This window comes from Melanaphis sacchari, unplaced genomic scaffold (genome assembly GCF_002803265.2).
Source record: "Melanaphis sacchari strain LSU unplaced genomic scaffold, SCAv2.0 Contig80_pilon_pilon, whole genome shotgun sequence".
NCBI classification, from domain to species: domain Eukaryota; kingdom Metazoa; phylum Arthropoda; class Insecta; order Hemiptera; family Aphididae; genus Melanaphis; species Melanaphis sacchari.
This window is the reverse complement of record NW_020271570.1, coordinates 36,173-61,168: the sequence shown is the minus strand read 5'-3', so window position 1 is coordinate 61,168 and position 24,996 is coordinate 36,173. Positions and strand designations below refer to the sequence as shown.

The 24,996-nt window shown below is 28.2% G+C and overlaps 1 protein-coding gene across 3 annotated transcripts; it reads left to right on the top strand.

Moving 5' to 3' along the window:
- Positions 1-5,745: 5,745 nt before the first annotated feature.
- On the top strand, positions 5,746-24,216 carry LOC112601978 (protocadherin-like wing polarity protein stan). 3 transcript variants are annotated; one of them, XM_025349886.1, is made up of 41 exons: positions 5,746-6,603; positions 7,091-7,178; positions 7,248-7,542; positions 7,616-7,899; positions 8,403-8,631; positions 9,025-9,341; positions 10,543-10,709; positions 10,781-11,288; positions 11,482-11,608; positions 12,114-12,302; positions 12,368-12,646; positions 12,711-12,905; positions 12,970-13,141; positions 13,646-14,074; positions 14,142-14,482; positions 14,566-14,740; positions 14,805-15,379; positions 15,445-15,551; positions 15,614-15,784; positions 15,863-16,017; positions 16,108-16,274; positions 16,333-16,602; positions 16,684-16,852; positions 16,938-17,063; positions 17,133-17,278; positions 17,392-17,575; positions 17,655-17,854; positions 17,964-18,173; positions 18,246-18,432; positions 18,699-18,838; positions 18,911-19,268; positions 19,334-19,484; positions 19,991-20,132; positions 20,227-20,442; positions 20,531-20,898; positions 20,962-21,360; positions 21,445-21,800; positions 22,098-22,331; positions 22,421-22,691; positions 23,043-23,052; positions 24,023-24,216. In XM_025349886.1, the coding sequence occupies exons 1-41, from the start codon at positions 6,231-6,233 to the stop codon at positions 24,035-24,037; spliced, it is 9,495 nt and encodes a 3,164-aa protein (XP_025205671.1). In that variant the 5' UTR covers positions 5,746-6,230; the 3' UTR covers positions 24,038-24,216. The 3 variants fall into 3 exon arrangements, with proteins under 3 accessions (XP_025205671.1, XP_025205672.1, XP_025205670.1); XM_025349887.1 differs by lacking the exon at positions 23,043-23,052 and having other exon boundaries at positions 21,448-21,800; XM_025349885.1 differs by lacking the exon at positions 23,043-23,052.
- Positions 24,217-24,996: the final 780 nt, after the last annotated feature.

Genomic DNA, 24,996 nt, shown 5'->3' with positions numbered 1-24,996 from the left:
TCGTTTCATTTGTATTTCAATTCATATTTGTCTGGTAATTTTCTATCTCCATTCAAATTTATATAGGCACCCTAAAAAATTTCGTATCGAACTGTACATACAAATTCCAAGTTATGATAAACAAAATAAATTAAGTAAAATCTTTTATACCAAAAATAATAAAGATAATATAGATTTTATAAAAACTAAAAAATAAATACCTTAATTTTTTTTTAAACTTTTGTTTTTATGATTATAAAAATTACATTATTATATTATTAATATTATTTTTATTATTTACTATAATTTGTATGATGATTTATTTTTATTAAAATTAAAATGTATATTAAATTTCTAAAGTAGAACCCGGAAGAGTATCATCAGGAGAGTTTATAAATCGTTAAAATCGGGAAAGTTTATAATCGCTCCGATAGTACCTATACAACTTTTGAACTTATTAAATTATTAGTAATACAGTATTGATAAAATGATATATAATGATTATAAAAATTACAAAACATATTGGCCCAGGTTACTATGTTGAGAAAGAGATAAAGCGTCCAAAACCGTGTTTCACCCGTGACTTATATTAACAATTCGTGGATTTCAGAATTTAACCATACCTACCTAGTACCTATAATTATATATATATATACATATATATATGCATATCCAGTCGATTAATTCATTTGGTTCTATAATAAGTATTTTGTACATTATATTATTAGATTTAATATTTCATTTTTCTGACATAATCCGAAATTGGAATGTGCAATGAATTAAAAAAATAAAAATACTATGCAACGTGACATTTATATACTTTACGACGCTTACCAGTTTTTTTTCGCACTCCATCATATAATACACTAATGCCATTAATTCACTAATACTAAATTATAATACACACACACACACACACACACACATATATATATATACTATAATAACAACCAAATTATTTATTCGTATAAATCGCACTGAATATTTTTTTACAAGCTGGCGTAAACGCGTAGTACTTTCATAAATGGGTATTTAATATTTATAATATTCATTATTAAACGAATAACTTATCGAAATAATATATATTTGTATATTATATAGAATAATAATAAACGAACAGCGCGATCCGTCTGGGTTACCTACTATATAAAATACGCAGTCAATATCATACTTTAAAACTTACATAGATATTTGGATTTACTCGAAAAATAAACATGATTTAACACCAATATAAAAAAATATTTACATACCTACTTATAAGCAGCCATATACTGAGCACGGGCCATAAATACGTTAGTCCATTTATCAAACTTGAAAAAACAATCGAAAATTTAAAATTTCGAGTTTTAGTAAGTTATCAATTAATTATAGTAGTATGCTAGCATATTAGTATAATTACTACTAAATAGCAAACAAATTATAATAAATGTAACTTCTCAATAAATATAATATGCTCAATAATAATATACAATTGATATAATTTTTTTTTTTCAAACCATCATATTTTTTAAATATCTATGTTATTGTAACGTTGTACATTGTCGTCTTGAACGTGGCACAGAATCTAGATCTTAAATGTTGATTTCCGAGTTCAGACTACAATATATTTTTTATTATTTTTTTAATGACTCTTTTGTTATACCTATATAATTTGTTACATCTGCAGTGTATACTTTGTAGAATTGTAATGTTCATTTTAGACAAAAAATAACTCTGTTACATATTAGCTACGGGATGAACACGATATATTATGATAGATAAGGCTGGTTGTATACAGAGCGAATCACCAAGCTTACTCATCACCTTTTTTCTTAAATTGTTCAGTTATTCAAAATCTGGTTTTTGGAATTTTCAATTATATTTTAAGACTAAATTTTAAGATTTTTGAGATTTATTTTACTATTTAAGAAGTGTTCTGTGGATAACGGTAATTTATTGTAAATTATTTAGCGGATAATTTTTCAGGTATCAAATAATCAAAATGAGAACGGTTATTTTTTTTTTTTTTGAATTATTAACTTTGCGTACTGAGGGTAATAGGTTCATAATTAGAAGATATAAGTTGAGCTGCGCTGTCTTGAACATTTCAGTAATTAATATTAATCTATCCACATTTATAATTTGTAAAAATGGCTAACTTGGACTGACGACTGTCCTAGTATAATAAATAAGTAGGTACGTACAAAATCCGATATATTAAATCTATTTTGTTATTGTTAGTCCATTTTTTAAGGACAGCCCATAAATATTTCAATAACTGAAAAATTAATCTTTTGAATTAAGTATAGTTATATCAAAATACTAAAAACAGCTATCCACTAAATTATTTACAGTAAAAAAAGGGGAATCTTATTATTGAAACACAAAAATTTGTTTCATTCAATAGACATTTCTTAAGCAGCACAAAAAACATCAACAAATTAAAACACGGTTTTTAGTAGAATATTCGAAAAAATCAGAATTTAAATAAATCAATTATTACATGAATAAATTTAGGTGTAAGTGCATGATCATAGTGAATCATTCTGTATAATATTATACACCATATTATATACCTTCTAGCATAATATTATGCACATAGACAGAAACGCGGTCGACGGCCGCGAGTAAAAGTCGTCCGTCCTGCGGGGGAGTACCAGCTTTGTATACCTTCTATACTTATATGTACCTGTCTGTGCGGTATGAGCAGAACAAGCGAGATGCGATACTGTCGGTTTGTGGTGACGGTGACACGCGTGCTCATAGTCGGAAGCGCGTGGCCCAACGCTTTCCTTTTGCCGCGCGCACCAAATATCGATCGACCAACGTAGGTACCTACTCATGTAGTCATGTAAGTTTATATAATATGCATATACACAATGCACACATACAAGTATAGTCGGTTAATAACATACACGCGTGAACATTTAATGCATATTATAGGTATGCAAAAATTTAAAATTATATAAAATATATTTAAATGTATTTATGTCTATAACTATAGGTATATATTATATTTTTAACTATTAATTTAGGTACTATGATCCGTACGTATCTAGAATTTTTGCGCTCTTGTAAATACTCAGACTTGTGTGACATTGCTCACACTTCATGTTCCTTTTTATATAATATATTAGTTATTTTTTCTATTTCACGTATTACTTATATTTATCTTCAATGTAGTTTCTAGACATTATTAATTTTAAATGTATTTAACTAATCATTAAAAGCCTACTACTTATACATGTATAATATACAACTTTATTTAGATTTTAAATAATATATATTACACAATATATTTCATGTAAATATTGTTTTCTCAATTAATTAATCGTAATAACACTCATAACATTTTTTCAATTAAATAAAAAAAAATAAAAAATATTTGTATTTATACTTTTAAGTATTATTGTTGTATATTCGTGCATTATTCTTGCTACTATAATTATTCTATTCGTGTTCTGCGTGTTACCCTTCTCTGTCCCTTAAACACTCCGACTTTCAAATATAAGCACATTATTTAAGTTTATACATAATATACGTATCATATAATGATTAAAACGTATGGAATAAAAGTGCAAACAACGTGTGTTGACTTCATTGTTAAATTTTTTTGTTAATAAACTACGAAGTGAGACGACGAAATATGGTTTATAGAATAAATAGATGTATTATAATTTATATTGTAATATAATACATGATGTTTAGTATATTGTATAATATATAGTATACCTACAGTTATACCTATTGGTTATTAGTTATTAAATATAATAAACCAACAGTATAGACCGCGTTGTCACCTGTGACGGGTAGTCAGTAATAATTTTCAGGAGTAAATAAATACGTAATGGTAATAAGATATAGGTAGATACAGTAACTGCAGTATAACCCGCTTATAATATAATCGTCATTTTATTAATATACTTGGTGCGGTGTGAAATGAAAACTTAAAATATACTCTTTTAAGCAAGATATTAAAAATTTTAAAGAAGTATCTAGTGAACGATTTCTTTATCATTCCATATGTATTATACATACATTTATTATACAGATTGTAAATTGTCTTGTTTTATATTTTTTTTTTTTTTTTAAGTATATAGTCGTTCTATTGTACGCTAGTTGTCAAGTGTAGGTAACTATAGTACTTAGCCATTGGGTATTACACTATAATTGATTTGTTAAATTTAAATTTAAATTCAATGATAAATCATTGCATGTAATAAATAAACAATTCTGATTAAAAAACGGTTTTAACTTTTTGGTAACTAAGGTTACAAAACAATTATTTTAATAATAATATAAATTAAAAATAATAATCTCATTACAATTTTAACAAATGGTCATGTTTTAGTTTTCGCCGATTACCTAAAAAAAATTCCAAGGATGTTTAATTTTGATCTCTTAAAAGTACGAACTAGATCCAATTCGCCATAAAAAAAAAAAAACCGTCAAAGTTGGCAATCAGAGCATTTTTCTAATAGAAAAAGTATTTTTAAACATAAAAAAATATTATTGTAAAATCAATATTTTCTAAGCTCTAAAATCTAAAGTATATAGAAGTAGATATAATATTATACTGCAGTTTTATAGTTCTGACGCCTTAAAGTATATAAAAAAAAATATTGCATACTTTAAAAATTAAAATGCATATTTTTAGTTCATTTTTTACATATTTTATCAATTTTAATTTATATTTTATTGTTTTATAGCTGTTGAGCGCTGATGGGCCTCTGTATGAGTAAATATCCTTGGTCGGAATTTTATAACTAAGAATAAATGTTAAAAACATACATACAAGACATATGCGACGAAAATATAAAAAAAACCAGTTCTATGCGCTGTATAGCATTAGCTATTAATGACAAAAACATGCAAAATATATTTTCAAACTATAATAACAGCGCATTACTAACAGCGAATAACTATGTGATAAAATCTAATTTGTATATCACAGTATTTATGAATAAAATCGACCGATATAAGGGAAATCATTAATTTTCCAACTCCAATAGATTATTATTTATTTATCTTCCTAGAAAAATTCTGTTTCGGTTTGGTATGTGTGTATTGTTTCAAAGCGTCGTAACTACAGTAAAACTTGAGTAATTAAAAAAATTATATATATAATCGATTGCAGGTGACTACGAATACTATAACTCATAAGAGTCAAGAATCCAAAAAAATATAATATTATATTATTACTCATTTTACCGTTTAGTATTATAAATAGCAACACAGGTAGGTTTAATAGGTGTATTGCGTGCACGACGGACATTAAATTGTTCACAAACGACAACACCGAATTTTGACGGCGTTAAGCTTTTATACCGTTTTCTAGATTTGCTACAGACAATCCATTTTTTTTAGAAAATTAGATAATAATACCATGTGACAGACCAACAGAGAAGCTAATAATAATTAGTCGTCAAACGTGAACGTAAAATATAAATAGGTAAATACCGAACGGTCTAAATATAAATAACTATAATAATATTATACATATTTTATATTTTGTAATTTATTATTATTGTATAGGCAAGGCACTTGCAAAGTCATCGGCAGCGTTTAAATAAATATAATAATAATTATTATGAAATTCAGTCGAACACATTTGGAACCCCTGGCCCGCCGATTGATTACTAGTTTCAACCGGTGCGTGGGCGAGGGATGTTCGGGGAACGGGTGGACGGCGGTACTGCGGTTGTAGTAGTAGTAGTAGTAGTAGTAGTAGTAGTAGTAGTAATAGTAGTAGTGTTACTATCGTAAAACTCCAGTTGGTAACGTTCTACGCCGTCGGTCATTGGCGCGTCTGTGGCACACGAGTGGAGCGTCCCGGCATCGTCGTCGGTCGGTCGGTGTGTGTTCAGTTAGTTGTTCTCGACTTCTCGTTCGTTTCGTACGGGTGAAGGGGAAATAATTTAATAGTGTTCATGGCTAATGCGTTCGTTTTTGAGATCCGAAACACAATGGCGTCCTGTAAACGATAGTTTATAATTTCGTGAGTGATTATTCTTTTTTAAAAATATGTCCAGTTACGTTTTGTGGAAAAAGAAATATTAAAGTACGCGCGCTTGTGTACAGTTCGTGCGAAGTTTTCTCGTCGTCAGTTATCCGATTGGAGAAATAAAAGATTTTATTCTGCTACAAGTCACCAGCTACTTATAAAATCTTTCAGACGACCGAACGGATCGGTTGTCTTTCTACCGTCTGACTATGGAGCTGACTTATCCAAACGCAAGTATACCGTACTGTCTGATTCCTCGAATTACGCGATGCTAGTCGTGAAGCACAACCATGTCGCGGTGTGCTTGCTGCTGCTGCTGCAGGTCTGGTCCGCGTTCGGATACCTGCTGGTGGTATCCGACACGGACTCACCAGGGCTGGTGCTGTTTGATGGCGGCACACCGTTCTATGATCGGCCAGCGAGGCGATATTCGCTAAACTCGGAAAAAAGTGGCGACTTTGTCTCTAAACTGCTGCGTGTCGACCACTATACTGGATCAGTTATACTCGAACGGCCTTTGGAATGTGACGGCTTCAAATATCCAGATGTATTTACATTCTACGTGGACTCGACTTCTAATGACACGTTGGAGTATATGTCAGTACCATTAAGAATGGTCATTAATGGTTGTGAAAAAAACAGTAAGTCCTATTTTATTCTATTTACCTAAGATTGTTACATTTGTTTAATTTAATAATCTGTAATGAAATTTTGACAAATTTGTCTAAAAATATATTCTTGAAAGTCTAATGTATTATCAAGAAAATATCATTGACAAGAATACTGATTGTTATTTGTGAATATTATGAATATAGGTACCTATTTAAAAATTGAATTTGTTCCTTTACCACATTGTTATTATCAATGTAAAATAAGTATGTGCAAATTGACTATACTAATTTAATCTATTTGTATGAATCAAGTTTGCATTATTTCGTAGATACCTCTTTATTAACTATATTATTGGTAGATGTTAAATTTGGAACCTATACATTTTTATTCCAAGTAATGCACTTAAACACAACTGTGGTCCTGTGTTTGTTTTAAATTTAATTAACTATCAATATCTTAATATAATTTGTGTATTTAAAATTAATTTATTCATCATCATTATATATTTTCTTTTAGAAATAGACTCACTATTAAACACTCGTATTGAACTAGCCAAAAAATGGTCTAGCAAAACATTAGTCTCAGTGGTTTTATCAGTGTTAAAGTAAGTAAACAGTTTAAACTTATTAAAAATTAACCTATTATTATTTTAAACTAAATTTATAACCAATAGTCTTAAATTTGGCACTGGTGTTTCAATGGATGAAGTAAATAAAAAATGTTGGAGACAAAGTGAATTTGTTGCACCTCTTGGATCGTCTGTGATCCCGCAAAGTGTCTATAATGACTGCAAAATACGGTATTTGGATATAAGTGACAATAGATTTAATGTGGAGTCTAAAAGTGGTGATCTTGTGGTAGCTGAAAACTTTTGTTCAACCCTTGATCCAATGTCTATCATTGTCATGATATCTTATGAGTGTGACGTGAATAGTGAAATTGTATCTCCTTCAGAACATTATATTAAAGTAATTTTTTTAATTATTACAAAATATTATTGTTTTTTTTTTTTTTTTTTTATATTAAATTACCAATTTCTAGATGATTTTGTGGCACAAACGTAGTTTAACTGAAACTGGACGAGTACGAAGAGAAGTAGAAATGGCTGATAGTGGGCTTCAATTTGAAAGAAGTCTATATGTTGCTAGTGTAGCTGAAGAACTTCCATCTGGTACAATTGTTTGTAGTGTACATGCAAGAAGTATGCCTCCAAATAATAATCCAATTGAGTACCAGATGAGTCCAATTATTGATACTAGATCACATGCAATGTTTACCATTGACTCTAATTCTGGTTTAGTCACGACATTGGTATCATTAGATAGGTATGTAATCAGTTGTTTTTAGAAAAAATAGACATAACTGTTTTATATTTAACTGTGGTAGTTATGTATACTCGACCACTCTTTTTATTTATAATACTGTATAATTCATAATATCATTTATTTAAATTTACCATAAAAATCTATTTAAAATGCTCTAATTTAATTTTTAGAAGTAAATGTAATATAATTACAGTTATAATCAAATAAGTTGTTTTTTGGGTTACTATCTATAAAAAATTAATATTTAATTACTTAAATGATTAAAGTTTATAAAAACTAACATTTAAATAAAACTTATTTTTGTGTTAAATTAGAGATTTTACATTCATATTAAATGTTTTGAAACTAATCTCTTGTTAGTACATTACTTAAATATATACATAATAAATTTATATACATACTTTAATCTAATTCTGAATTCAGATTTTTTAATAAAAAAATTATGTTTGGTAAAAAGCTAGTCTAGTATGCCTAGTAATAGCATTATATTTGAATTATTTCAGAGAATTCATGGACGTTCATTATTTACGAGTAATTGCTATAGATACATCGTCTCATCCATCTACAGCAACTACAACTCTCCAAGTAAATGTTGTGGATGCCAATGATCACTCACCTGTTTTTGAATCTGCTTCTGGCATGTATGAAGCTTCTGTTAGGGAATCTGTTTCTGTTGGAACTACAATTATTACTATACGAGCAACAGATTTAGACATAGGATTAAATTCTCAAGTATGGCTTAGTAATTATTTATTTATAAGACTAAACATAGTCTGCTACATAAAATCTAGCCTCTGACTGTCATGAACTAAAGGGCCATTTTGTGTAAATGGTTATCAAAATGGTTAAAATAATTGTCGAGCTTTTAATTGAAATCCTTAATAGTTGATAATTTTACAAAAATTTTAATTAAGAGATCTTATCAAGTATTTAAAAAACAATATTGGTAATAAATATTAGCCAACAAAACTTTATACTGTATTTTTTAAATTTTCTATAACTGTACGGTTGCAGAGTAACTGATTTAATTTGAGAGCCCATTACTAACAGATGCATGTGGGTCAGGAGCCAGTTTTTGTGTTGTGGACTTAAGTAAATATTTGTTAACATTTCATTCTTTTTTAGATTGAATATTCTATTGAAAGTATATCAGGTGGTGGTATAAACTCTAGTGCAGATGAAACTTTTGGAATTGATCTTCGCAGTGGTGTGGTTAGTGTAAGGCGAAATTTAGATCGAGAAGTATGTGAAGTTTATACAGTCATGGTTAAAGCAAGTGATCAAGCAGCACCTCCATCACCTAGACGTTCGGCAATCGCTTCATTAGTTGTGAAAGTATTGGATGATAATGATAACTATCCACAATTTTCTGAACGAGCTTATACGGCTAATGTTCCTGAAGACTTAAATCCTAACCAAAGACCAGTTATCTCTACAATTAAGTAAGTTTCAGTTTAATACAATATACTTACAAATAACAATATTCTAGTTTTTTTTATTTTTAATACATGAATTATTAGTATCTCCGTGATTGCTTATGAATTATATTTAGTTGTTCAATGTACAGAGTGTGGCACTAAAAAGGTAAATTTTCAAAGATAAATTATAAAATAAAAAAACGAGTAAAAATGAATTACTATATATTATGATAAATTACATAACTTGCCATTTATTTTTTAAAAACTCTTTCCTCGAAATGATGGCCATCTCTTTTCAAGCACTCTTCTAGCCTACTTCGTATATTTTCTACTACACATATTACTTCTAAAGGTAAACTGGCAATTCCTTCTTTAATTTTGTTTTATAGTTCATCAATATTCTGAGGTTTCTGAGCATAGGCTCCACTTTTTAAATATTTTAATAGCTTTAATTGATGATACAGAATCATGGTGTTTAAGATTAAAATAAAGACAAAATGAACACTGTGTGGCTATATAACTGCCATTATTTTTATAAAACAATTTCATTGCAAAAGCACGTTGTTCCATATTAACTTAATGGTATTTTGTCTTTAAATTTTGAATTAATAATATTTAGTGACAATTCTTATCTTAATTACTACTGATAAGATCTATTTTAAAATCTGTTATTTTAGTGCCCTATTCTATTACCTTATTTTTTTTGTTTTAGTTAAAATTGTTTCTTCCCAAATATGTTGATTTTATTTAAAACATTATTGAATGATTATAAAAATATTAAATAATATGACTATTTATTGTTATAACAAAAATACAAATTATATTTTTAATTTTGAAATAAAACACAATCAATTAACCTATTTAAAGATATTAAGAATTATTAGTACATTTATGACTTAATGGATATTTACTCTTTGTTGGCCATTTTGTCATTATTATGTATTAAAATGAATTGTTTAAAAATGATAATGCTATAAATATGTGTTTGAGTTAAAAAAATATAGCATAATCCGAGACTAACTGTTTACTAACAAAAGTAAATTATATGAAATTCAGTTTAATCTTAATTGATGTTTTTTTTTGTTTCTTATAAAATGTAATTTTTTACAAATTTTTGAAGTAAATATAGCCTTGTGGTTTTATAAATGTTAAAATTTGATTATTATCAATAAAATATGTTTCTTAAGCTTTCATTTTATTAATTAAGATTACATTATGATTGTAGAGCTACTGATGCTGATCAAGGTTTAAATGCAGTTGTGAGATATGCTATTATTGGTGGTAATACGCAAGGACAATTTTCTATCGATAGTCAAAATGGAGAAGTTTCATTAGTAAAATCTTTGGACTATGAAGCAATGCGAAGTTACCGACTTATGATTAGAGCTCAAGGTATACACTTAATCAATTAAATGGAATAATAGTTTTAAATTTATTTAATGATTAACTATTTGTTTTTACAGATGGTGGGAATCCAAGTCGTTCTAATACTACTCAATTATTGGTGAATGTAAAAGATGTCAATGATAATCCTCCTAGATTTTACACTTCACTTTTTCAAGAATCTGTATTAGAAAATGTTGCTGTTGGATATAGTATTGTAAGAGTGCAAGCATATGATGCAGATGAAGGAGAGAATGCTGCTTTAAAATATCGTATTTTTCCAAGAGACTTTGAGGGTACTCTAGCCGAAAACTTACCAATTACCGTCGATGAAAAGAGTGGTTGGGTGTACACTACTCACTTATTAGATCGAGAAACTAATCCTAAATACCAGTTTCAAGTTGTGGCTGAAGATGGAGGTGATCCACCTAAATCAGCCACGGCTAGTGTTGTGGTTACTATTCAAGATGTTAATGACAATGAACCGACTTTTAATCCAAAACAATATGATGTTGTAATTAGTGAAGATTCTCCTCCAGGCACACCACTTACAACAGTTATAGCTACTGATCCAGATGAAAATCCAAGGTATACATATTGATGTTAAAAGTATTTATTATTAATTATTATGTTGATTAGTAGTTGACAACTGTGCTATTATTATGACCGTATTGATGCATAGTTCAGTACATCTTTACGGTTTAATTACTAGTCACGTAATCACTCATTTTGTTTTGTTTTATACTAACAATTTTTGTATTTTTTTATTATATTTTTGAAGACTTCATTATGAAATAGTCAGTGGAAACTTGAGAGGAAGATTTGCGATTGCTACTCATAGTGGTAAAGGTTTAGTAACTATTGCTCAACCATTAGATTATAAACAAGAAAAACGTTTTATTCTATCGGTAAGTGTTTAATAGGATAAGTTTAACCAATTAATTATAAATCTTGGAAAGTAAATAATATTTTTTAACTAAGTTAAGTTGATAAGAATACATTTTATAAGTTTGAAGTTAATGGTTATTTAATTTTTTTTTTACTTCGGCAAGTTAAAAGTTCTATGAAAACTTATAATTAACTTATTAATTTATATTAATTTTTTTTTAATACTTTTAAATTTTAAAATAATTAAAAACTAATAACTTACTATTTATGTTATTTTATTAGTATTTATTTTTATAAGCATATATTATTATTTATTATTATTATTAAAATACACCACGTGGCATATACAAAGTATATTAATGTATTAAACAATTCTAGATAATATAAAAAACGAAGAAATTAAATTAAATTTAATATAATAATTTAATCAATATTTTTGATTTGAATAGAAATATTCAAAATATTACTTATACAGTAATATGTATAATATAATATTGTAATGACATTATGTTGTAATTATAATAGGTAACAGCAACAGATTCAGGTGGCTTATCTGATACTGCTACAATATATGTAAATGTTACTGATGCTAATAATTTTGCTCCAATCTTTGACAATGCACCATATACTGCTAGTATTTATGAAGATGCTCCAGTTGGTTCTACAGTTCTTGTTGTTTCTGCTTCTGATGGTGATGTTGGTCAAAATGCTCTAGTAAGTAAAACTAATAGTTGAAAAAAATTTGAATTTTTTATTTTTACTTACTTTTCTTTTTTTAGATCACATATTCTTTAGCAAGTGGTTATGGTGATGCTTCTGAGTTTACTATTAATGCTCAAAGTGGTGCTATTGTCACAACTAAAGCATTAGACCGTGAAGTACAAAGTGGATATTTACTTACAGTTACTGCTAGAGATGGTGGTAATCCACCACTTTCAGATACTACTGATGTAGAAATTTCAATTACTGATATCAATGATAATGCTCCACAATTTTTCAATGCGTCATATTTTGGATCTGTTTCTGAAGATGCTCTTACTGGCACTAGTATCCTTCAAGTACAATTATTTCTTAATGTTATGTCCCTTATATTTTGTTTTTAAATGCATTGTGATTATATAGGTAAGTGCATCTGATGCAGATTCAGGTTTAAATGGCCGCATAAAATATGCCTTAGATGACGGTGTAGAAGCTTTTGTTATTGACCCTACTTCTGGTATTTTAAGAACTGCAGCTTCTTTAGATAGAGAGAGCATTCCTCAGTATAATATTCATGTATTTGCCATTGATAAAGGTTCACCATCCCTCTCTACAGCCGTAAGTACCAAGTAGATATATTATTAATTATGAAACTGTTGTTCAAAATTAAAACATTTTATAGGTTCCTGTAACCATACGTATTGAAGATGTAAATGATTCACCACCGGTTTTCGAATCTGACAAATTAGTCATGTACATTCCTGAAAATTCACCAATTGGTTCTACTGTTGGAGAACTGTACGCTAAAGACCCAGATGAAGGACCAAATGCAATTGTTCAATATTCTATTATTGGTAACTTAAAAATATATTTCTAATTATGCCACTACTATGATTCCTCATAATATGACCATAATATTATAAACATAAAACTAAAACATTTGCTCATTTATTAAATTACTAAATAAAAAATTAATATACTTACTTAATAATAATAAAAATAATATAATATAATGAGTAAGCTTAGAGATAATCTTTAAGATGTCTGAGGTTTACTTTTTAAGAGTTAGTACGGAATTGGGAATTATTTTTAACTTTGGATCAAGATTTCAGGGTGATATGAAATTTTTATTAAATTATTTTTAAATATGCAATAAACAAACAAATATTAAATTTATAAATAATATATCTGTGAAATTAATTCTATGTTTGATAAAACACTTTGTAATTTCATAAATTATAAAAAATAAAAATTATTAATATAGCATGAATCATTATCTCCTATATCTGTTTTCAAATAGGTTTTTATTCTTAAAATAAAAAAAAATATATGAATCATAATATAATTTTGTTTTGTAGGTGGAGATGATGCTAGCAGTTTTTCTTTACTAAGAAGACCTGGACTTGATAAGGCTGAATTATTAACTTCTGTTGAGCTAGACTATGAATCAAATAAGAAAAAATTTGAATTAGTAGTAAGAGCATCATCACCTCCATTACATTCTGATGCTCCTTTGACAATATACTTGACTGATGTAAATGACAATGCTCCAAGACTTTCTGATTTTCAAGTTATTTTTAATAACTTTAAAGATTTCTTTCCAACTGGGGCATTTGGTCAAGTTCCTGCATTTGATGCTGATGTATCAGACAAGCTTATTTATCGAATAATATCTGGAAATAATGCTAATCTAGTACAATTAAATGAATCAACTGGTATGCTAACCTTGTCTCCACAGCTAAACACCAACGTACCTAAAATTGCTTCAATGGAAATATCAGTTACTGGTAAATTATTTTTACTAGATTTTAGTTTTATTTGTATTTAACTTATTTTAGTATTATTGCTTTATAGATGGAATGAATGAAATTAAAGCTACTATGACCCTAATAGTGCGACTGGTTACTGATGAAATGCTTTTTAACTCAGTAACCGTTCGATTAGCTGATATGACCAAAGAAGCTTTTTTATCTCCTCTGTTAGAATTCTTTACATCTGGTCTAGCGGCTATCATTCCATGCCCAAAAGAAAATATATATGTATTCAGTGTACAAGATGATACAGATGTTGATGGACGAGTGCTCAACGTTAGCTTTTCAGCAAAACAACCAGATGGTATTTTTTATTCTCCTCAATTTCTTCAAGAACGTGTTTATTTAAATCGAGGAATACTTACACGTTTATCAACTGTACAGGTAATAATTTTTAACTTTTTATTTTTAGAAACTATTGATTTCAAGTAAAAAGATAAAACAATAATAATTAAATACAATTTTAGATTTTACCATTTGAAGATAATTTATGTGTTCGAGAACCTTGTTTGAATTTTGAACTTTGCTTAACAGTTTTAAAGTTTGCCAATGCTTCATCTTTTATTAGCAGTGATACCGTTTTGTTTAGGCCAATTTATCCAGTTACTACATTTGCTTGTCAATGTCCACATGGTTTCACAGGTAATACTATATTCTCAATTTTTTTTTCATCTTCTGCAAATTATAATTTTTTTATTTACTTTAGGGAGTCAAAAATATTATATGTGTGATACTGAAGTGGATTTATGTTATTCTAATCCTTGTAAGAATGGAGGTCAATGTAAAAGCAAAGAAAGTGGATATTCTTGTATCTGCCCACATCGTTTTACTGGTGATAACTGTGAAATAAACTTGAATCATGATGAATGCAAACCAGGAATATGTCATTCAGGAGCCACTTGTACTCCATTAAAGAGCGGTGGATTTTTATGTGATGATTGTTCTCCAGCTGGTACTTTTGAACACTATGATGAAGTTTGCAGACTTCGTTCTAGAAGTTTTCCAAAATCTTCGTTCTTGACTTTTCCGTCATTAAAACAAAGAAATCGATTACATATTTCTTTAAAGTTTTCTACATTAGAAGAATCTGGATTGTTATTATACAATGGTCGATATAACGAACGCCATGATTTTATTGCCTTAGAACTTATTGAAGGAGGCCGTGGGATGCAGTTTTCATTCTCTCTAGGATCTGAAGTCACTTATGTAATAGCTTATCCACCTACTAGTGTAGTAAACGATGGTTTTTGGCATTCTGTTACAGTTTCTTATATCAATCGAGTAAGTAATAATATTAAAAATTTGAAATATGTATTTTAATAACTAACACAATATTTATTTTTAAGAGTGCTACTCTAAGCTTAGATGACTGTGATGTACCATTGACTATAAAATATGGGTCAAAACTTGGATATTCTTGTGCTAACATTTCTACTCAAATGCTAGAAAAAAGGTGATGATGTTCAGTATTATTGAAATTTAATAATAATATTTTATATTATTGTTTATCTTTAGGTGTGAAATATTAACAGAGAGTTGTCATCGTTTTTTGGATCTTACTGGTCCGCTTCAAATTGGTGGATTGCCCATGTTACCAGACTCTACTAGTTTTCAAGTGAAAAGTAAAGACTTCACAGGATGTATTGCTGACATTTATATTGATTACAAACTTCTTGATTTGAATAGGTTTATACTAAATTTATTTAAAAATACTTTAAATGCTATTCATATTATATGATGGCTTAAAATTGTTTATGTTTTTAGTTTTGTAGCCGATAATGGTACCATTATTGGATGCCCAGAGCGCAAATCATTGTGTGTTGATAATCCTTGTAAAAATGGTGGCAGTTGTACAGATCATTGGGGTACATATAAATGTGACTGTCCTAAATTATGGGGAGGGAAAGATTGTAGTCATCGTAAGTAAAATATTTTTATTTAGTTGCAATAACAATTTTAATTTTTTTTTAATATGTATTAATATTAATGTGAAATTATTATTGGTTTAGCCATACAAGCTCTTTGGCGTTTTTCGGGAGATGGTATTGTAGCATTCAATCCATTATTGCGTACTATTCAATTTCCATGGTATACTTCATTATCGTTGAAAACTAAGAAACCTAATTCTCCTGTTATTTCTGTGAATATAGGACAGAATACTACTGCTCGTGTTTATGTTAGTAGTTTGCATTTTATTTTTAGTAAATATTTTAATTATTTTTATGCATTTTTAGTTGGAAAGTGGTTTCATTGTCTATGTGGTTGATGGCCAAAAAGCTGTATTTAGCAGTGTACAAATCAACGATGGTGAATGGCATAATTTAGAAATAATATGGCAGAATACAGGCGGTGTTAGATTTGTTTTGGATCATGGAATTCGTTCGGTTGTAAAAACACTTAATGCCAAACTACAAGGGCAATTTGTTGGAAAAATCCAATTGGGAAACTTCAATGAAGATTTAACTGATGTTGATGAAAATATGGGTTTTAAAGGCTGTATTAAAGTAAACGAAAATATATTTTTATTTTTTTTAGTATTATAATAATATTTATCAATAAAATAATTTCTGTATTGTAAAATTTAGGATGTTCGTATCGGTCATAGTGGAGGAACTACTGTATTGGAAATACCTGAACTTATGGTACGTGTAAGTGAAAATTGTGAACAAGATAATCCTTGCAGTGGTAATAAGTGTCCTAAACATAGTGATTGTATACCTTCATGGCAAAATCATACATGTAGATGTCATACAGGTATTTATTGTGAAAACTGATAATATCTTATGATCAAAATTGGCTGTATATTGGGTTTTAAATATGTCACAATAACTGTTTTTAGGATTTGTAGGAACAGCTTGTGAAAGTGTGTGTGATACAAACCCTTGCGAAAACAATGCTCTGTGTGTTGAAGATCGAAAAAGCTTACGTGGTTATCATTGTCAATGTAATTCAACTTTGTTTACTGGTATGTGATCATAAAAAACATGGGTATTTTTACTATTTATAGAACTTAATTTATGACATTATTTTTTAGGTGATTACTGTGAGCACGAACTAAAAGAGTCTTGCCCTGTTAGTTGGTGGGGACATCATCGAGGAGTTTGTGGTCCTTGTAACTGTATGGTGGATAATGGTTATAACCCTCATTGTAACAAAACCACTGGGCAATGTTATTGCAAAGTAAAGTTTTTTTTAAATAGTTAATTTTATTCCTATAATTCATACTATTATATTTAGTGTGATTGTAATATTAGGAATATATTTTTTAACTATAAACTATGATATAATTTTAGGACAATCATTATACTCCTCATGGTTCTGATAAATGTCTCGAGTGTGGTTGCTACAATGTTGGCTCTTTTGACCGATCTTGTGATCAAACTACTGGGCAATGTAAGTGTCGTTCTGGTGTTATAGGTCGTAGATGTGACCAATGTCCAAATTCCTATGCTGAAGTCACATTAAATGGATGTGAAGGTAATTATGAGTTTATTATTAAATTCTTAATACATAATGTAATAGTAAACTAAAACAGTCTTACTATCTATTTTTCTAGTTATCTATGATGGTTGTCCAAAGAGTATAGCAGGTAATATATGGTGGCCTAGGGCTAAATGGGGTGAGCGTGTAACTGAAAACTGCCCAATTGGTTCTCAAGGCAAAGCCACGCGCTTATGTCAAAACACTTTAGATGGTTGGGAATTTCCTGACATATTCAATTGTACTTCTAATTCATTTGTCGATCTTCAGAGACTCGTGAGTATTTTGTTAATGAGCAAGTTTTAGATTCAATTTTATATGCTTAGCATTTTGTTAATGTGTCTTCATAACATATTTAAAATTAATGATCTTTATTTACCTTTAGTTGAATGGATTAGAAACCAAATCTATTAAGGTAACTACATTTGTTGCCGTAAATGGAGCTAAGAGTCTTCATAAAGCAGTCAACAATACTCAATTCTTACATGGTTCTGATGTTCTCATTGGTCAACAACTTTTACAACATTTATTATCTCATGAAGGATCTTTATCGGGGTTAAATTTGACTCATAGTCAAGATAAAGATTATATATTGGTTTGTGCTGTTTCTAGTTTTCAAATTATATTTTTAGATTTTTCAATTTTATTAATCAACATTTTATTTTAGAATTTAATTATGGCATCCAGTCGTCTGTTAGACTTGAGCGAAATTGATCATTGGGAACGCATAAATAGTTTAACATCACAGGGACCATTTAATTTAATGAACACAATAAATAATTATATGGCTACTTTGTCAACAACTCAACATGATACTTATACAGATCCATTTGAAGTAGTTACTCCAAATATTGGTATGTATTTTTATTTAATATTTTAATTCTTCTTCAATATTTTATTGGCCCTAAATTTTATTTGATATATAATATTATTTACCAACTATACAGTTTTAAATTTGATTATTTTATCACATAATTTGTTTTTAAAATGGTAAATAATGGTGCACTAAATAAATACAATTAGTAAAGGTGGATAGTGTATTTATCTAGTACTAGTAAAATTTTCATAATTATTAGCTAGAATTTTAAGTTCAACATTAATATATTTGGTATTTTTACAGTTATTGGCTTAGATGTAATTTCAGCTGAGAGTCTATTTGGGTTTGAACCTGAACACGAACGACCAGATTTATCTACTTCTGCAATGACAGAAGAAAAAGTAAATTTACCTGACTCGTCTTTACTTCAACCAGCTATACAAGTATGTTCTTACTATTTTTTTTATTTTATTATATTTTAATCATTTTCAATTTAAATTTTTGTTTCTATTCAGGTTTTAAGTTTAAAACCGGGTTCAGAAATATTAGGTTTAAAAAATATGGGGAGCCCTGTTGTTGTTTTGCCAAAATACAACAACTATCTTTTGGATTCTTCAAAGTTTGATAAACATACTCAAATAATGGTACCCATCGATTTATTGGGTATTGAGCCAATAAAACACGGAATGACTACTACAAAGGGACAACTTTCTAAAAATGCAGCAGTTGTTGGTTATGCTCAATATCGTACACTTGGAACATTATTACCGTTACGTTATGATGATACTGTTTTAAAGAGATATTCTGTAGATCTTCAAGTGGGTTCACCAGTTATGTCATTTGTTGCAACTCTGAATCACAACAATCCAAAAAGTAAATGTTTATATTTAAAAATAATAATTTAGTTGTATTAATGTTTAAAATTCAAATTTAATTAGGAACACAACGACATGTAAATGGTAAAGAAATTTCTGAATTATCTGACATGGTGCCTTTAGACTCACCAATTCGTATCAAGATTTGGATCAATAAAAATCCAGTTACATTGAGATCCAATCCTCAATGTGTACGGTGGTCTACATCTAGAATGTAAGTTCAGTAAACTTTATGTATATACTATTTCTCAAGTCTCACAAAATAGTTTTAATAAATACTGATATATAATATATTATAGTCTATAAATAATGAATAACTATAAATTGCTATGTATCAAAAATTAAAATTTACTGCATTATGGTTATTAAATATATCATGATTTAAGATGTATCTTAATTAATGCTTAGTATATATATATATATATATATATATATAAAGTTAAAAATATGTATTATAAGGATAAAGGTTACCCTAAAAAATAAATGAATGGTTTAAATTGCATTTATATTTTCACTTTTTAATAATTACTCAAGATTATTACTAAAGATACTCACTCTACACATTAAGTAATGTAATTTATTACTTTTAAAAATTTACATTACCCATCCATTTATCAAATTTTTAAAATTTAATATTTCACTTGAATTAATATTTTCAAAAACAATAAATATCAAATACAGTTTAAATTATGAGATTATATGTTATTATTTTTAACATAGACCAAGTGGTGAATGGACTCGAGCTGGCTGTCATACAGAGTTACCAGAAGACAATTGGTGGAAAAAAGATCCTATTTACATAAATTGTACATGCAACCAGCTTTCAACGTATGCTGTTCTCACAGATGTAGTTGATGAACATGTAAATAATTTTTCTTTTAAATATAGATACCTAATATTCAGTATAACTTTTTATCTAATCACTGATTTTTTTTATTTTTTTTTTTTTTATTCAGTACATTGTTGAATATTCAAATTTAGAACTATTCTTGATTTTTATATCATTTGGATTAGCAATTATTGCTCTCGTTGTGACATGCGTATTATTAGTTGCTGTACGTGCAGGAACCAATACGAGTTCTATTTATTCACATTTTGCCTTGTGTTTATTGCTTACTCAATGTGTATATCTAGCTGCTACTCAAACTCGAGGAACTCTTTATACTTTTGAGGTATATTTTATTTTATAACATAATATTTTATATATTTATGACAATGTATTTACAATTAATAATCTAATAAAACATTTTCTGTTTTTAGATATGGTGTAAATTTTGTTCTATAACTTTACATTATTTGTGGTTAGCAACCATTGGTTGGTCTTTGGTAGCTGCACTTCACCTATATCGAATGTTAACTGAGTTAAGAGATGTTAATCATGGCCAAATGGGTTTCTATCATAGTATCGGTTATGTTTTGCCAGCCATTATAGTCAGTTTATCTGTTGGAGTGCGTATCAATCAGTATGGGAATTACTACTTTTGTTGGCTGTCTGTTTATGAATCTATTATCTGGAGTTTAATTGGTCCTACTTGTCTTGCTGTAGCCATTACTGTAATTGTTTTACTCCTGTGTATCAGAGCAGCATTTACTTTAAAAGATCATGTGCTTGGTTATGGAAATTTAAGGTATTAATTTATTTTAAATATAAATATGCCAATTATACACACTAATAATTAAATACATTTTAGAAGTGTTTTGGTTGTGCAAGTGATCTGTGTACCTATACTAGTTGGCGTTTGGTTGTTAGAAGTGGTCGTAGCATCAGAACGTGATACAAGACTTACATACACATTATGTGCTGCTGTTTGTAGTCAAGGTTGGCTTGTACTAGCAGGTTTATGCTATTCTAATGCAAAACTTCGATGTAGAATACATCATTGTGTATTACGACTCTTTGGCAAAGAAATACCAGAAAAAAATGAACCAGACTCTGGAATTGGTGCTGTATCACCTCCGACTATTAGATCATCATTGTCATATCGTAACACAGGAGTTCCGAATACGGATGGAATAAGAAGACCAATTGGCATATCTATGTCTAGTACTACTTCACGGTCAACAACAAAGACTAGTAGTAGCCCCTATAGGTAGTATAATAATTTTTTACTAATATAATTCAGTATAAATAATCAAACTATGAAAAATAAACTTAATGAATTTTTTTCCTTCAGAAGTGATGCTCAATTAAGGAACACATCAACAACAACAAGTAATTATGACCATTCAACATCCGACTTGCCATCTAGTTTTCATCGAACACAACACACATCAGATTCAGATTCTGAAGGTTCAGGTGAAGGGAGAAGTTTAGACTTGGCTTCTTCCCATAGCAGTGATGAGGATGATTCTTCTCGTCATAGAGGTCGTAGAAGTAATATGTCTTCAAATCGACCACCTCCTTTCTTACCAAATATAAATGAAGCTCCTGGATTACCTCCTTCACTGAACGTGATTACTAATTCACAATTGTTTCCTAATTTGAAACCTTTATATGCTCCACGGTGGACAAGTCAACAATATCCAACAGGTAAAAACTATGAAATATTAAAATTTAAAACAATATATTTTTATTAAAGTATAAAGTTGTAGCTGTAAATTGTTTGAAGTTGGGTAATAGCTCTTATAGTCTAATAGCTGAATAAATTTTTAGCTGATTATTAATTCATAGAATTTTTAGTATTACAAATTTAGATACTAAATATATTAATTAGTATATTATGTATTTTAAATTTTTTACTTATTTAAATAATATAAATTTCTTTTATACTAATTTACATGTTACAAATCAATTATACAAAATATCAAAATATTTATTAATGTTTAGTTCAAGAAGAAGACCATGTTGTTAGACAACATCGTTGGACAGGATCAACAATGTCTGATCAAGACAATTCAGTGATAAATAATCGAATGTCTCTTGAACCACCGCTGTTAAATAATGAACACTTTGGTTATCACCACAAAAGTTCAACATTCAATTCTCTGAATAAAACAGAATCTGATTGTGATGTAGATGATAAAGCAAGTCTTGGTGACAAATACTTATTTCCTTATACCGGTATTATTTTAAAATATATATTTTACATTTGTACTTAGTAGTAAGTGAAAATAACTCATTATCTGTGTATTTGTATTACTTTGTTGTAGCCGAAGAAGACCATTGTCACTCACCCTATAGAGATTTGTATGGTGATAATCGCAGAGGAAGTGATCTTTATGGTATTTCTATGCCGCCGCCTATGGTAAACCGGGGAAGTGAGAATGGATCGTTACATAGTGTAGATAATAGGTTTGTAACAACTCGGGCTTACAGTCAACCGGTATCACCATCCACTCAAGCTTCCACTTCTACTCTTAATTTACAATCAAGACACGGCTATACAAATGAATATGGTATACAGGAAATACTAGAATCTGAGTAAGTTTTAAGCTCAATCTAAGTAATTTTTAGTTTTTATTATTATTGTAATGCATTGTTGTTAATTTGGTGTAGTTATATCTCAAAAGTAATAATTAACTCACACACAAAAAAAATGATATTTTATTTACAAAGTATAAATTATATTTGATTGTTTTATAAACGACACTTTTGACTACACCAATTTATATAAATTATCAACTATTAACTAATAATATAATTATGTTTATTGCTCATCTTAACAAATACACAGCTCAGCTAATTTAGCCTTAATAATATTAACATAATGATTGATTTATAATGGGTTATTTTCTTCTTTTGCATCGCTGCTATGGTGTTTGGAATGTACAGTGAAGAAGAGGTAAGTGTTCAAATTTAATATTTTACTGATTGCATTTTTACTTATGTCATAAACTTTATAAATTTTTACAGTACTAAAAAAATGATAGAATATTAATAATTTCAAAATTATATTAATTGTGTTAATTTTAGTTAACCAATTATTGTAAATTTGTTTTCCTACTCAAATTTTTAAATGAATTTTTTTAACTGATCATATCAGCTATTATTGATCAAATGTAATTTATCTAATATTAATAAAATATATTTATTAAATATTGTTTAACTATAATACATTTTCACGGTATTACATTGGCTACTATTTTACTTTACAATTATCTTGGAAAATTTTGGTAAATATTTAATACAGCTTAATATATACCAAATCTAATTTTTGAGAATTACATTATGTATAAATATTTGAATGAGTAATTGCCTATATTAATTAATAACAATATCATATATTGGAGACTTATAAAAACCAGGTATATCGTTTAGCAATCTAAAAAACAAACGATAGATGTATTTATTTAATCTTAACAACTGGCTCACGCAATACATGACTATGTTTCAGCATGTAAATTGAAATATCAAGTATTCAGCAAATTAATATGAATATAAAAGAACTAATTCCACTCAATAATAATTATTCACTCTTATTAATCGTTCAAAAAAAAAATAAAAAATACTTGACCTTTAATCACATGTAAATTTTTTAACTAATAAATTATATTTTTTGGTATAACAAGATAATTCATCTTTTCATTATTGATATTAATAAAAAAAACAGTAATAAATTAATTATAAAAAATATTAATAAATAAGACAATAGAAAATCAAAACTTGTATTTTTAATCTAATTTTTTAAATGATTTAAATCCATAACCCTGTTGTGGGTCAAATAAAATCTATTAAATTATATTACTATGTATAAAATATTTATTAATTTTAAAATTATACTAAATTTGTGTTTTTATTTTTTTCAAATTCAGGAAGGATTCGAGTGAAACTCCAGTGTAACGCGACTTGATATTCAGTACAAATTCAACTAATTGTGGTATCATTCTTTTTTTCCTTTTAAACTAACATTTAACCTTGTGCAATAAGTGTACATTTCCAGTAATTTATCATATTTATTTTAATTCCTTCTTTTTTTACTCCACACACATTTTTATATATATATATATTGTATATATATGTATATATTTATGTAAATATGTATGAACATTTTATGGTCTCAATTATTTTTTATTAAGATTATTTTTAATTAAGTATGTTACTCATGTCTCATATTATGTATATTGACTAGGGTTTCCGATTGTTGTTGTCATGTTCTCAATCACACGAAATCGAAAAATTCGGTTTATAAATAGAATATTATGTAACTATATATGACATATAATTATGCATTTTATAATAAACTCTTGCGAGCCCTAGTTTGACGTAGCCCACGAATCAATCAGCCACGCTTCCACTGCCATGGACCTTGTACAGACATACGATATATCATATCACATTATAATGAACACATATCTTTATAAACATTCCAATCAACGTAACGCTGAATGTGATTATTTTATTTTATTAGTTATATTTATATATATTTCCCTTTTAGTGCCATACTGTCCGAGTTGGTCCAATCATTTGTGATACGTAGGCCTAAGTTTTATATTAAATTTCTACGAAAATACATTTATAAAATGTAAATTATCGCATTCTTTTAATCATCATCAATCATATTTATATTTAAATGTTATATAGATCATTGTGTTTGATCTTGTAACATCATGCTCAATATTAACAAATAGTTCCAACTACGTTTTACAGTGTTCAATAGAGCGTTTATGTATATGATATAGGTATATACAGTGGCGCCGAATCTATACATGAACTGAATTGTGATAGCTTCATATATATGTTAAAATCCTCAGTGATTGGTGGGTGGGTGTGCAAATATTTTGATTTT

Coding starts and splice junctions, on each gene's coding strand:
- LOC112601978 (XM_025349885.1), top strand. CDS start 6,231: ATGCTAGTCGTGAAGCACAACCATGTCGCGGTGTGCTTGCTGCTGCTG. Junction 6,604..7,090: donor TAATGGTTGTGAAAAAAACA/GTAAGTCCTATT, acceptor ATTTTCTTTTAG/AAATAGACTCACTATTAAAC. Junction 22,692..24,022: donor CAGGAAATACTAGAATCTGA/GTAAGTTTTAAG, acceptor TTTCAAATTCAG/GAAGGATTCGAGTGAAACTC.